Source organism: Nyctibius grandis, chromosome 1 (assembly GCF_013368605.1).
Source record: "Nyctibius grandis isolate bNycGra1 chromosome 1, bNycGra1.pri, whole genome shotgun sequence".
In the NCBI taxonomy this organism is placed as follows: domain Eukaryota; kingdom Metazoa; phylum Chordata; class Aves; order Nyctibiiformes; family Nyctibiidae; genus Nyctibius; species Nyctibius grandis.
Window position 1 is genome coordinate 25,270,973 of NC_090658.1, and position 13,451 is coordinate 25,284,423.

Here is a 13,451-nt window from a genome sequence, read left to right on the forward strand (position 1 = left end):
TTCAGATAAAATCTTGCTTAAGATTTTACTTTTTTCCAAGCTGAAAAGCTCCTTTAGGGACTTAGGGAAGTTCAGGTTAATGTCTCTTAGCCTGCAAAGGCTACAAACAGTTGTTTTGGGATTAGAGGCTCATTTCTTACTTATTTGAAATATCTAGTATATTGTATCATAAACTAGCTAAGCCTAGTGGATGAAAGTTTACCTCCAGCTTCCAGCTGCACCTTCATTTTGCACATTTTGAATGTATCATTAAAACTCTTGAAAATGTTTTGAAACACCTTTTATACAACGTCTTTAAGTGGCTGAGCCAGAAATATTGTTGAGGTCATCATGGTTTCTACCAGTACTTCAACAAACAAATGACCAATGGACATACAGGCAAATTCCAAGTGATGACAGACACAGATGAACATGGGTAAGATATACTCACTTCAGCTGAAAGATAAAGCATCACAAAGTGATACCTCTTTGGAGTGAGGAAATTAAAGCTAAAGCTTCAGAAAGTAGAATTCTTTCTATTACAGCCATCTTAGGGTCCCACCAGCCCAAACGTCCAACCAACATTACCTTCTTCAAATGGCTGAAAGTCCCAATAGAGGTGAAAGACAAAAGGGAATTCAAGGGAAGCATCAGCTCATTTAACAGTCAGGAAACCTAGCACTAAGGAATGCAAAGTTGTAGTGAAGCTGAGAATTGCACTTTCATCTCTGGGTCCCAGGTCACCTCTTCAGCAGCAAAACTCCAGCCTTCTTTCTTAAACTAGAATGGGCATCATTTAAAGACAAAAGGAGAAATATTGATAAGTTATGGACTGAATAGCAGCAGCGTGATTTTCTATGAATCAAGGTATCAAAGCAAAGGCATCAGTATTTTTGGAACATGAGACTGAGGATGTCAAGCAAGGAGCCAGCAGTCACGAACTGTTTAATTCATGCTGATTTTCCCAGAACTGTATCCAAGGAGGATGTCACACTTTTCCGTTCTCAAGTTCAACCTTTTCTCTGAGTGCATCAGCAAGTCTCACCTCTTCTGAAACTGTACTGTACTCTCCTGTGAGTTATTTATAATCTCCTGCTGCTTCCCGTAAGTAGAATTTCGCTCACCTTCCTTCTCTCTGCCTCGGATTGTTACATTCCACTGATAAACTTCTGCTTCACATACAAACCTTTCAGCAGCCTGTTTTCTCCCAGCTCCAAGACATGCTAAACTCAAAGGAGACCATTCAGAGAAATGGGAAGGAAGTATTCACCCTTGGCAGCAGCAATTTAGGGACATATGTAATATTTAATGTGTAGAATCATAGAGCCTCACCACATACTCAAACATCCCCCCCTAAGCATGTGTTCTTAAAATCCTTTCAAGTTGACTGAAATTGATGATAGGTTGGTCTTTTGCATGCTAATACTCAGAGCTTTTCAGATATCACTATAAGCTGCCATCATCATTTCATTTCTGTCTACCATTTTTGTTGTGTCAGAGATCAAAACTGCAGGGCGTTATTTCTGACCTGTTCAGTTTAAGAAATTCACGGAATAGAAGAGGTTTTAGAAAGATTGTAAGACTGTTGCCTTTGTCTAAATTGCTAGATCTGTCTGTTTTGTATCTATCGTCTTGGACATACGTGTATGTTTGTCTTTCTGTAACACAAAAATACATCACAAATGCCTTTAAAGTCCTACTGTCCTAGTCTTAAGAAGTAGTGCGTAACTATTTTAAAGTACAGAGCATGGTTAAACAATAAATAAGGAAAAAAATCAGTGATGTTCTTTACACACTTCCAAGCATAATGTAGGACACAGACACGTTACCTAAGAATATAATCTCAATTTAAACATGTAATCCCTTCAATTGCCATAAGTATACTTAGGTCTGATGCACGGCTGCACAGTTCTCCAGTTCAGAATGAACATTTTGCTTTTTTGTGGAGTGATATTTATTCTTTTTAATGAGACTATGTTTTTAGGAGCTTTGCTTGAACATAAAAATTAATAAGGGGTTAAACGTAATAAAAATTAATAAGGGGTTAAACGTAATAAGTAAGTTTGAGTTACCTTATCTGCGATCATTACCAAAACAGCACTGCAATGTAATATAAAGGGTATTTAGCCACAGCCTCCAACAAGAAGAGTAGGCTCCTAGGATACTCTTCATCTGCCACAGCTATTTTGAACCAGTTATCAGTTTAATCTATAAAGCTCTCCTCCAGGCAGTGAATTGCTTGGTAACTAAACTCTGCGTATCCAACACAACTGTTTTTAGTATCTCTGCGAAGGAGCACAGAACTGGGCACAGGGAAGTTTTCACTTCAATCATCATCTAATTCTATCTGCCCAAGTGCCAGAAAAGAAAATTCCCTTTCTTCTACTGGCTGAAATAAAAGCTACCTGTAAGGTTTTTTTCATTCAAAGATTGTCATCTACAAAAGAAGGGTGCAAGGCTTTAAATTCAGCTCTACATTCAAACATTCCTACAAGTTTAGGCCTGTTTGGATTCAGTTCGTGTGTTTGACTCTTTGTGATCAGTCTGTTATCTGTGTTGTTGTAATCTCTAAAGCCCAAGTAGATATGCCAAGAAGTGGCCTCAAATTTTCACAATGCGAGGATTAGATCCAAGTCTCTGCTTTATCTGCTGCCTTTGCACAATATGAGAAAACTTTCAGCAAAATCTGGAAGGTAAAATGCAGACATTGGGATGTCGATTTCTTTTCCTTTTTCAGAGAGGTTTCTTTAAGTTGAGGGAAAATTATATCATATTTTGATTTTTCTTGGATGGCTTATCTCCAAGATGGCTTGCACCACATTCTTCTAAACTTTTCACTTAGAAAGATAATGTCTCATGTCAGAAAGATAAAGGCTCATGTCAAGAAGCACTGCAGAACACAGGAATCTGAACATTCATTAAAGCAGTGCAGACTTCTGATTGCAACAGCTACAAATAACCTACGGGAAACAGTAATAGGAATTGTTTATTCAAGAATACTTCCTGTGGCTCTGCAGTTCATCCAGGTGCACAAGCTCTATTCTTCACAGAACATTAATCTCGGTTTCTGTCTATCTGTTATTTTGGGTTTCTTGTTAACAGATAACCCAAGCCAAGAAGATCTAAGCATAAGTTTTGTAAACAAGTAAATTAGGACTCATACCTTCTACTGAACAGGAAGAAAAAAGCCAAAACAGAAGGTGTTATGTAAAGACCGTCAGATGGGTAAGGGTACAAGTTTACGTTGTTATCACTGACCATATTTGACAGAAGCAAAAATACGAAGCCCTGTCTGTTATCAGACCTGCATGTACTGCTCTGCCAAATCTGCCTTACCAGTATTAATTGTCCCAATAGCACACTAAGATACATCCTCATTTCCCACCTATTCTGTTTTCTGGGTTAGGGTTTTTTTTGGTCATGCCAAGATCAAATTAATGCCTGTGCTATTAGAGTACTTCTAGCAGTGATGCCCACTTACCATACACTTAGTTCTTTGAGATTCAAATTGAATAGAGTGAAAAAAAATCACCTTTTGATATAGCACTGATTTTTCTCTCAAAGCAGTCAGGTACATTCTATATTATAACTATCTGAATCAGCATTCACAGATAGGGCTCTGAGAGAAGTAATTGTTACAAATCTGAAAGTTAAGGGTGTTTTTTTGTTTGTTTTAATGAAAGCATTCTCAAACAAGGACTGATTTTCTTTGAAAAAAGCCATTCTGTATACCATGTAAGTAGCTTTCAGGTTATAGGTTCATGTGTATTTTACATCTTTATCTGAATATTACTCGTGGTGCATGGATTTGTCATATAAGTTGCATGGCTTGGATATTACAGAATCACAGAATCAACCAGGTTGGAAGAGACCTCAGGGATCATCGAGTCCAACCGTTGCCCTGACACCACCCTGTCAACTAGACCATGGCACTAAGTGCCATGTCCAGTCTTTTCTTAAACACATCCAGAGATGGTGACTCCCACCACCTCCCTGGGCAGCCCATTCCAATGTCTAATAACCCTTTCTGAAAAGAAATTCTTCCTAATGTCCAACCTGAACCTCCCGTGGCGAAGCTTGAGGCTGTGTCCTCTTGTCCTATCGCTAGCTGCCCAGGAGAAGAGGCCAACTCCCACTTCACTACAACCTCCCTTCAGGTAGTTATAGACTGCAATAAGGTCACCTCTGAGCCTCCTCTTCTCCAGGCTGAACAACCCCAGCTCCCTCAGCCATTCCTCGTAGGCCAGACCCTCCAGACCCTTCACCAGCTTGGTCGCCCTCCTCTGGACTCGCTCCAACACCTCAACATCTTTCTTGAAGTGCGGGGCCCAGAACTGGACACAGTACTCAAGATGCGGCCTCACCAGTGCCGAGTAGAGAGGGACGATCACTTCCCTAGACCGGCTGGCTACACTATTCCTAATAGAGGCCAGGATGCCATTTACCTTCTTGGCCACCTGGGCACACTGCTGGCTCATGTTTAGCCAGCTGTCGATCAGCACCCCCAGGTCTCTTTCCACCGGGCAGCTTTCTAACCACTCTTCCACCAGCCTGTAGAGCTGCATGGGGTTGTTGTGGCTGAAGTGTAAGACCCAGCACTTGTTCTTGTAGAACCTCATGCTGTTTGTCTCGGCCCATCTATCTAACCTGTCCAGATCCCTCTCTAGGGCCTTCCTACCCTCCAGCAGATCGACACTCCCACCCAGCTTGGTGTCATCTGCAAATTTGCTGAGGGTGCACTCAATCCCTACGTCTAGATCATCTATAAAGATATTGAACAGCACCGGCCCCAGAACTGAGCCCTGGGGAACACCGCTATATTGTTTCCCTTATGGACAGAAAAGCATTCAGCAAAAGAATAAATGGATAACAAAGTGTATGATTGTCATCACTTATGTCAGTTCTAGAGATTTCAAGATATCCGTGAGAATATCCAATGTTCATCTGAAAATATGCAAATACTCATCAGAGCTACTCAGCACATCTTAGGGATGTGCAGCTGAATCCTACTGAATGGCAGCTTTTTCATTCACAGAAGTAGTCAGAAGTTTTTTTAATTTTTTTTCCTGTCAGTTTAACCAGATCAGCTGAAAAATTAGCATTGGACTTCCTATATGAAACTCTTCACATCTTTTCCATTTTCTCTTGAGCAGATGCAAATTACATTGAGCACGTTTCAGATAAGTGTATTTATCTATAAAAGAGACAGAATACATTTGTAAAAGTCAGCTAAATCTTTTTTTTTTTCTACTTGTTTACTCTCCTGCACCATCAAGTGAATTCTACATGTTATTGGGAGTCTTGCAAGGCAAAACCTGCAGCGATTAAATGCCTTTCCAAACTATCACTTGTTGAATGTGTAGCCTGATGGTGGTTTTGAAACAAAAGTTAAAGGAGGTGATCTACAAACTGTGTTGAGGCTTCTCCCATTCCAAAGCACTGTACTTAAACAAATAAGCATCCTCTTTTAATTTTTACTGAAATGTGAAAGTCTGGCAGGTCTGACAAGTGCAGACTGAAACGTGATCCTACACTGATTCCTGTTATTATGAATTCACAGCTGATATCATCAGACCACAAAGAATATTAGTCGAGGCTGCAGTTTTCAAAGAAACACAAGGCTTTTTCTGCATAAGAGAACTAATATAGAAACTGATTCACTTAAATCAATGAAACGTTCATATTTTGGCAAAGGGGCACAAAAAGAATGGTGTCCATATACAGATTACAGTTAGTTAGGAAAGAACGTCGGTTTACGTCTAATCCCAAATTCTTGGAAAAATCTCAGCCACTGAATCTGCAGGATTCAGAATACCTGCATTCTGGCAGGTGGTCTTGTTTAGATTAGGATGCAATAACTAATAACTGTGATTAACAGCTGCTAACACACCTTACATGTTCTTACTATGATTTCACTTAACTGCAGTCTCTACAACTGCAAAAATAAACATAATACTTTCACCTGCATTTCATAACCCCTTTATTGACTTTTGATTGCTTATATTATTAGTTCTGTTGCCTCAGTTGTTAATCAGAGAAGTCTGCCTCAAAGTACAGATGATAGAATCTATCCTGTCACAAAAGTTAGCCAAATGTATTAGCATCAAAGTGAGGGACTATTGAAAAGAGTGCCAGGTGGGAAACAGCAATTTGGGATATGCATCCTCTAAGCGATGAACCCATCTGGTAATTCTTAACATTCTGAAGAGTAAACTATTATTAAATACTAAAGTAAGGTAATTCTTGGCGCAGCAATTCATTGAAACCTCAGACCATTCAAACACCCATGTTAAGTCAGCAAGATGCAGATTAGAAGCAGCACAGCAAAAATGACACTTGCAATGTTATCCGGAAGCATCAAGTAAATTGAGAAGAAATTCTTCAGTCTCCAAAGGAGGTGTGGAGTAGTAGGAGGACTACAGTAGGGCTTTACACAGCTTGCTTGTTTTGAGTGCAATTTATAGATAGTGAGGGCACCTGTCTTACTGGAATAAGACAGAGGTCAGGGAAATGGAGCTTACTGAACAAAACAACATAGCAGCCAGTTTGCTTTGGTATCTAATCAAAAGGTCGGCAGTAATAATAAAAAAAACCAAAAATAATTCTCTGAAGCAATAGTACATCCGTAGATGCTAAATTATTTATTCCACCCCCCCAAGCACCATCCAACAGCAGGGGGGCCCATGGAGTCCCTCCTGCAAGTTAACTGGTCTAATGGTAAGACACAAAACAAGTTTAGAGTAAAATCTGTAACACTGTGAAATAAAGGGCAAATAAATAGAAACAGCTTTTCTATTTATTTAACTGACAGGCAGCTGTCCCCTGCAAACCATAAAGTGGTTTTTATGGTGATTAAAATCATCTAATAAAATCATTCCTTCAAAGAAAATGGCCAAAATGCTATGGAACAAAACATAGAATTGTATTTTTATAATACCTATATTATTAATACAGAATTGGGAGCAGCTGCCTGGTTTTCCCCTGTCATTCAACCTGTCACAGTGGCAGATAAATCCACACACATGACAATTTACATTCTGCTTAAGTTAGTAAAAGTCAGTGGTTAGCAGCAATTTATACAGCACGTGCTTTTACGGTCCTCTTGTTGCTGAAAGACTGACAGAGAAACCCAGTAAAGGGAGTCTGCTTTCACCCAACAGGATCTGCAGTTTTATATTAGGTTAAAAGGAAGAGGAACATATGAATGCACACTTCATTGCAATAGCAATGATGAAGCCAGAGTAAGAACAAAGAAAAACTAACAGAAATTAAAAATGAGAGCTGAAATTATCAATATAAAGATGCTAACAATATCCACAGGATACTAAACTACTATAATAAACTTGTGCTGTAAGACTATGTGGTAAAAAGTGGGCTATCATTTCCTTTTTTTGTCAGAGAAAAAGTGGAGGAAGCTAGAAGGAAATCATCATAATCTAATATAGATGACATCTTTGATAATTATTTAAAAAAATTAAAGTGTCATTTATTCAAAACTAACATAATAATAGTCTTACTTAAAATGTCACAGTAGTTCTCATGGGGAAAAAAAAGATTTATTTTTCTTGGTTTTAGGCTTTGCAAAATATTCCACAGTAACTGCATTTTAAGAGATTGAGTGGTTTTATATCCAGTATTCTCAAACCTATCAAATATTAAATCCCACAACACTTTTTAAAATGTAAGCCTCTATTCCACCTGTTTGTACATCTGATACCTACACTCACTTGAAGCACAGAGAATCGATGTTAGCTCATCCAGATAATACATTCACACTTTTCCAAGGAGTGGAAAACAACTTGGGATTTACAAAAAGACCAGTCATGTTTCAACTATTAAAAACTTCCTTATCTCTTCTAAGGAGTGTAATTCTACATTACACACTCGTAAACAGAGAAATCCAGGCAGAAAGAACTTTCATGTGAAGGAATTCTCATAATTCAGAGCAAACAGCCCAAGTGTACGACACTAATACAGATCTGTGTGTTTCCTGGAAGGAAGAATGCTATGTAAACTACGTGTGTACACACATAAATATTTTCTAAACAGAAAACTGACTTGTGATAGCTAATTGTTGTACTGAACTCCAGAAAATAGGGACTCAGTCTAATATTCTATCGTGCCTCTCCCCAGGCATTCTCAAGGTACAAAAATGTTCCTCAAAACTCATCTCTAATGTTGAAATGTGGCTGATCTTCAGGTTTGAAGTCTAGATTGGGGCTGCCATCCTCATTCAGAATCCGTCGAGAAGTATAGCCAACAATTGGATATTTGGCTTTATAAACATTATTGAAGATATCATCCAGGGACTTCAGTTCCTCTTCTGTGAGTCCTGTCTAAATGAAATATGGAAATGAAAGTCCTGTCTCAAAGAAATAAAAATACAGATATTTGCATGCATTTTTCTTTTTCATTCATTACTATAAAGCTTAGGGTCAGCTTTTGGGTTTACTTTGCAGAGCATGATTAACCAAATCGATAGTATAACCTGTAATTTTTTTCTTTTCATTCAAATTCAGCCTTGACAAAACTTGATTCAGATCAAACAAATCGTTAATCTCCCTTCATTTCCCCTGCATAAGTAAATCACACTTCAAACGAGCAACAACCCACTGCCAGAGTTAGCATCCACCACCATGTCAGTGACACAGGATACACTAGATCAATTGACAAAGTGATTTACTCTCTTCGGAAGCATCTTTCTAAACAGCCGGTAATTCCCCCTTCACGTGCTTACATAAGCTGTATTGATTCCACAGATTAAAAACTTTCCTCTTTAGGGCTGTTAGCACTGCAGCTTTCATGAGCAGTCAATACATATCCATTTTATGTATTTAAAGAATATTAATGCATTTTGTTTTTAAAGATGTGAATCCACTTCAATAAATTAATACAAGTCGTTTAATATTATCATTCATTATCTTGCAAAAGAATAAAACTTTGCAAAACAGAATTAAACTAATAGTTCGTTTTCTTACTATGTCATGTGTAAGATCCGCTGGATCCAGAGACATCTTTGCAACTCCTCTCGTTGAGTCTTTTCCAACCAAAGCATTGTATGGGGCTCCTTTTCCATAAAATTCTGTCAGATTAAAAAAAAAAAATCCAGTGATGATCTGACAATGTACAGTGTATGTTCAGCCTCTACTTTTCACCAGCCTGTTACACTTGTCAGTGAACTGAAAGCAACAACTCAAGTCGAAGACTCTTCTTTCCAAAACTGATTTTTGATTTGCTACTTTTCGATACTATATCCCAGTCCTTAAAAACAAACAAACAAACAAACAAAAAAAAACACCACAGAGGGTGGGATTATACAATACAACCGTTGAACTTCTATACTGTGGTCTTAAAATTTACCTATTATTTAGGGAGCTGTGCTTTATGTTCTCATGAGAGGTTTGTAGACTCCAGAATTTGCAGTGGCAAGCCTTGGCTAACTTAGGGTTTGAAGATGAGCCAACCTGTATGCCCAGACAAGCTGCATTAACAAGCTTCGTACAAACAAAGCAACAAGCCATTAGTTTGCTTATGATGACATTAAGGCGAGTGTCCAGGATCCCCTTGGTCCCTTCTAACATTTTACAGCAAATCTGGATTAAGTAGCAGGAATTCAAATTAAAACATCTGTAGTTCTTAGGGAAAGCACAAACAGCAAATACAGCAATAAAGGGTTTAGGTGTAAATGATGAGACAAGAAGCCTCATGAAATAAGAAAATTTTAAAGGAGAAAATAATTACTTAGCCCCTTGCCCTCCTTTCAAAATCAGTCAACTCTTCCAAGAGTTTTGACCAGGCCATTGGACAGCACGGGTAGGCAAACACCAGCACAACAGGGTAAAATGAAGCTGCAGCAATGCCGATACTGTGTAGTGCAATACGGGTACACCCAAGTTAGCTTTGATCTGGTCATTTCATGTACCCAGTGCAATAAAATGCTGTAGCACCAGCTTCTGTGTGGCCTGACCCCACATCTGGGGAGGACTCGGGGGCCTGGGCAGGTATCTTCAGCATTCCTGTTGCCAGTACCCAAGCTAACTAGACTACGCTGGCTTGTCTGTCTATGTGTACTGTAATCTCAAACCAGTGTAAGTTCTAGACAAAACCTTAGTGGGGGAGATGTCAGAGGAGGAAAACTGAGTTAAAAGTATTTTCTTTTTGTTGCAATTGAACTGCAGGCTTCTAATACACTGGGAATATTTAAAAACAAATTACTGAATAATAGCATGAAAACAAAGCATACAGCAGAGGAGAAGCACACTCACCTTTTCCAGAAGTAACATCAAATACTACTCCCTTCACCGCCAAGTAAATGGGCTGTCCTTCCTGGGAAGAAAGCCATCAATATAGCCTCAACACTTCAGCGTAGGCAAAAGGCAATTAGTTTTAGCTATGAAATCCATAAGCACTCGGGGCACAAAGAAGAGAATCAAATTATCTGTTGTATGTTTTCTCTTGTTTGTGTGTGTATACAGGCATACACATTCTCTCTTGAAATTTCTTGCTTGTGCTTTAAACTGTCCCTGAGATTTTTTTTTTTTGAGGATTTAAGCATATGGAATGAGAGAATCTTTTTGATCTAAACATCAGTCATAGAAGACATGTCCCTCTTGCAAGTCACCTCTTGTCTGCAAGCTTGTCTGCTCGAAGATGATCAACTGCATCTATTCCTAATGCAGATGCCTATCGCCCAAGATAAAAGGGTGTATGGCCAACAGCATTATTTGATTAAGAAAACAACAGATAAATACATAAACACACACAAATCTGACCTGCTGACATCTGTTTTACTTAATAAGCCAGTGCTTCTGCTTTGCCTTTTATGGGTAAGATGTATTTTTAGTCAGATGCTGGTTAGTTTCTTGAAAGTATCTAGAAAAGGCCCCGAGAAGGTCAGCCAGCAAGTTTTTCAAAAGAGAAGACAGATATGTATCAATATAGGACTTTACCATTTTGAATGTGAAGTTCTGCTCAGATTTCTGCGTCACAGAAAGCTGAAAACTCTTAAGTTGAAATTGCTTTGTGATTTCTATAATCTTGTAGGAAAGAAAAAGGGTCTAAATACATGCTTTAATGAATTAATGAGAGAAAATTACTTTGGCTCCAACTTACGGTAATCTGAAATTCACTGGCATGAGCACCTTGTCAGGCAGGTAACGAATAAAATAGGAACGTGCCATCTAATTGTCTGTACGCAACTTCAACGGACCAGAATCAGGAGCTGCCAGCAGGACAGATGACTGGCAGGCTAGCAACACGCGAGTGCTAACAAACCGCTCACGCCTAGAAAGCGAGTTACCCCATAATTACTGGGAGGGAGGGAACACCACAGCAGCAGAGCACGGGAAAACCAAGCTTTAACGTGGTTTCAGGGCACCGAGCAGCGCGGAAGGCGGCAGCGCTGGGTGCCTCCACCAGCTCCGGCCCAGCCCGGCCCCGCGGCTGGGAAGCGCAGGCCGGCTCCCACCGCCGCTCTGCCTCCCGCCCGCCCCTACCTGCTGCCCGTCGTATCTGGCCAGCTCGGGCTCGGTGAAGAGCCGCACGGGGGCCTCGGCCGGCGGCCTGAAGCGCAGCTCCGGCTGGGCCGCGGCCGGCAGCGCGCCGAGCAGGGCGGCCAGCAGCACGCGCGCCGCGCCGCCCGCCATGCCGCCGAGGAGGGCGGGCTCCGACCCGCCTCCGGGCCCCGCTCGGCCCCCCGCCCCGGGCAGCCGGGTCCTGCCACGGCGCCGTGGTGGCTTGGTTAAATGAAAGTACGTAGGAAGAGTCGAAGCCAAGGCGCATATGCACTGACAGTCAGCCAGTGCCTGCGAAGTGTCCGGCGCCGCTCCGAGGGGCAGCGGGGGAGGCTCCGCGCTGCAGCCGGGGGAGCTCTCTTCCCTGCGGGATGCTCGGCCGCACGGTAACAGGCAGCTGCTTGTAAAAGATTCCTCCGTTTCCATCCTTCTTCCCCTCTGAAGTTTCTCTGCTTGCTGTTTAAATGTTTAGTCACAAAATTACCGCACGTAAAGCAGGCTTCGTCTTTATGACTTTAAAAAACCCAGCACACTGACGTTTTCAGCCCCAGGAAGGAGAGAATAAATGGGAATTTTTCAAATGACATTATTTCCCCGTGCTATAAATATAGCGTGGGGAAACATTCTGGGATGGCAGAAGAATAAGCATGTAATTCTTGTATATTCTTGAATGCTTGTAATTCTATATAGAATTAGGAAAATCAGAAACTTTTTACAATTTAGATATTTATACATCATATCCCTCGCTGTAGTGCTGACAACTTGAAGGATTTAAAACTTGTATGTTTGATGCTGCAGCAGTCTTCCGACTACCATGCTGTAATTCAAATCCCTGTTTGGTATCTCTGCTCCTTGTACAGTGCTTTGTGAAAGCTGAACAGTTCAGAGAAGGATCCAGACAGTAAACAGGAGATAGAAATGGGTTTGATCTTTGCTTTAAGGATTGGTTATAAACTCTTCTTGCATAACATCCATGCATCCACCTCAGAGGACACCTGTTCCATGTTGCCTGAGGTAACACCCTTTTCCACAGGCTGTCCAAAGGCAGTTCTGTGCGTTGATCTAAGCAGAGGTGAAGTAGCTAATCCAAAGCAACAGCTCCATAATTCTCTTCTGGATGAAACGCAGCACAAGATGAGAAGCACAGGGGAGGAAGGGCACGTCACCACCGTATGGGGGTGATGACCAATGGGCCACGTGCCCATGTGAGGAGCTGGGCCAAGCCTGCAGAGCCAGGGCGTGGGCAAGGTGAGTTGCTGTGGCCATCTGGGAGCTGACTGCCGCAGGCTGCTATCTGGTGTGGCAAGCTGAGTAACAGCTGGTCCCATTAGGGTGAAGGTTTATGAGGTTGTTGCTGTGATTCTCCTTAAGCAGTAAAGTCTGCCTCACTGCCTAAACAATAGCTGGGCTTCAGAACGGGCTTACCATCCTGACTGTCCATCATGTCCATTTGCTGACTCCACACACCACAAGACAGGTATGAAATGTCAAGCAGAAAAGAGACCTTTAGTAAGGCTTTGGACAAAACAGCCCCTGGATGCTCCCACTATGTGTGAGAAAGAGCTCTGGCATTTGCCTGGTTGCTCTGCCTGCAAATACCCCGCATGGCTTGCTGCAGAGACTCGTGCTGCTGGGAAACATGCAAAAGTCTAATTTGTCAGTTTGGTTCAAGTCACGTTATAGATTTACCCTTTATTCTGAAATAATTATTTATTAGTGTCTCCCCAGGGGAGGGCTGCAAGTGCTCAATACTAGCCAACATCTGTCTGAAGTGTTACTGATTTGGGGGTGAATTAGAGCCCGCCTTTGAACCAGACATGTGAGAAATGAATAACAAGACCTAAAATATTTTCTGTCTCAAAAGGAGAAGCTGTATATTAGGATTGTTATTGTCAAAGGACTTCAAACCTTGGTTATTAAGTTACTAGGCATGGGTCTTAGGCACAGGGAAATGATCCT

At 41.0% G+C, this 13,451-nt stretch overlaps 1 protein-coding gene and 1 long non-coding RNA gene across 2 annotated transcripts in view; one reads left to right on the forward strand and one right to left on the reverse strand.

The window, feature by feature from the left end:
- LOC137670352 (uncharacterized) overlaps nt 1–1,081 on the forward strand; it is a 64,314-nt gene extending 63,233 nt beyond the window's left edge. The window contains exon 5 of the long non-coding RNA XR_011049244.1: nt 948–1,081. This is a non-coding gene — a long non-coding RNA (uncharacterized lncRNA). The remainder of the gene's footprint in view (nt 1–947) is intronic.
- Nucleotides 1,082–5,938: 4,857 nt separating this feature from the next.
- NENF (neudesin neurotrophic factor) lies at nt 5,939–11,624 on the reverse strand. Its single transcript, XM_068413134.1, has 4 exons — nt 11,475–11,624; nt 10,245–10,305; nt 8,958–9,061; nt 5,939–8,315 (listed from the first exon to the last, which is right to left on the reverse strand). Exons 1-4 carry the CDS (start codon nt 11,622–11,624, stop codon nt 8,139–8,141), a joined length of 492 nt encoding a protein of 163 aa, XP_068269235.1. The 3' UTR covers nt 5,939–8,138.
- Nucleotides 11,625–13,451: the final 1,827 nt, after the last annotated feature.

What these genes read in the sequence shown, in the direction of transcription:
- NENF (XM_068413134.1), bottom strand. Translation starts at nt 11,624, where the DNA reads ATGGCGGGCGGCGCGGCGCGCGTGCTGCTGGCCGCCCTGCTCGGCGCG. An exon ending in TGATGTTACTTCTGGAAAAG is followed by an intron (nt 9,062 to 10,244) that starts GTGAGTGTGCTT and finishes TTAATCTGACAG; the next exon opens with AATTTTATGGAAAAGGAGCC. An exon ending in CGGATCTTACACATGACATA is followed by an intron (nt 8,316 to 8,957) that starts GTAAGAAAACGA and finishes TATTTCATTTAG; the next exon opens with ACAGGACTCACAGAAGAGGA.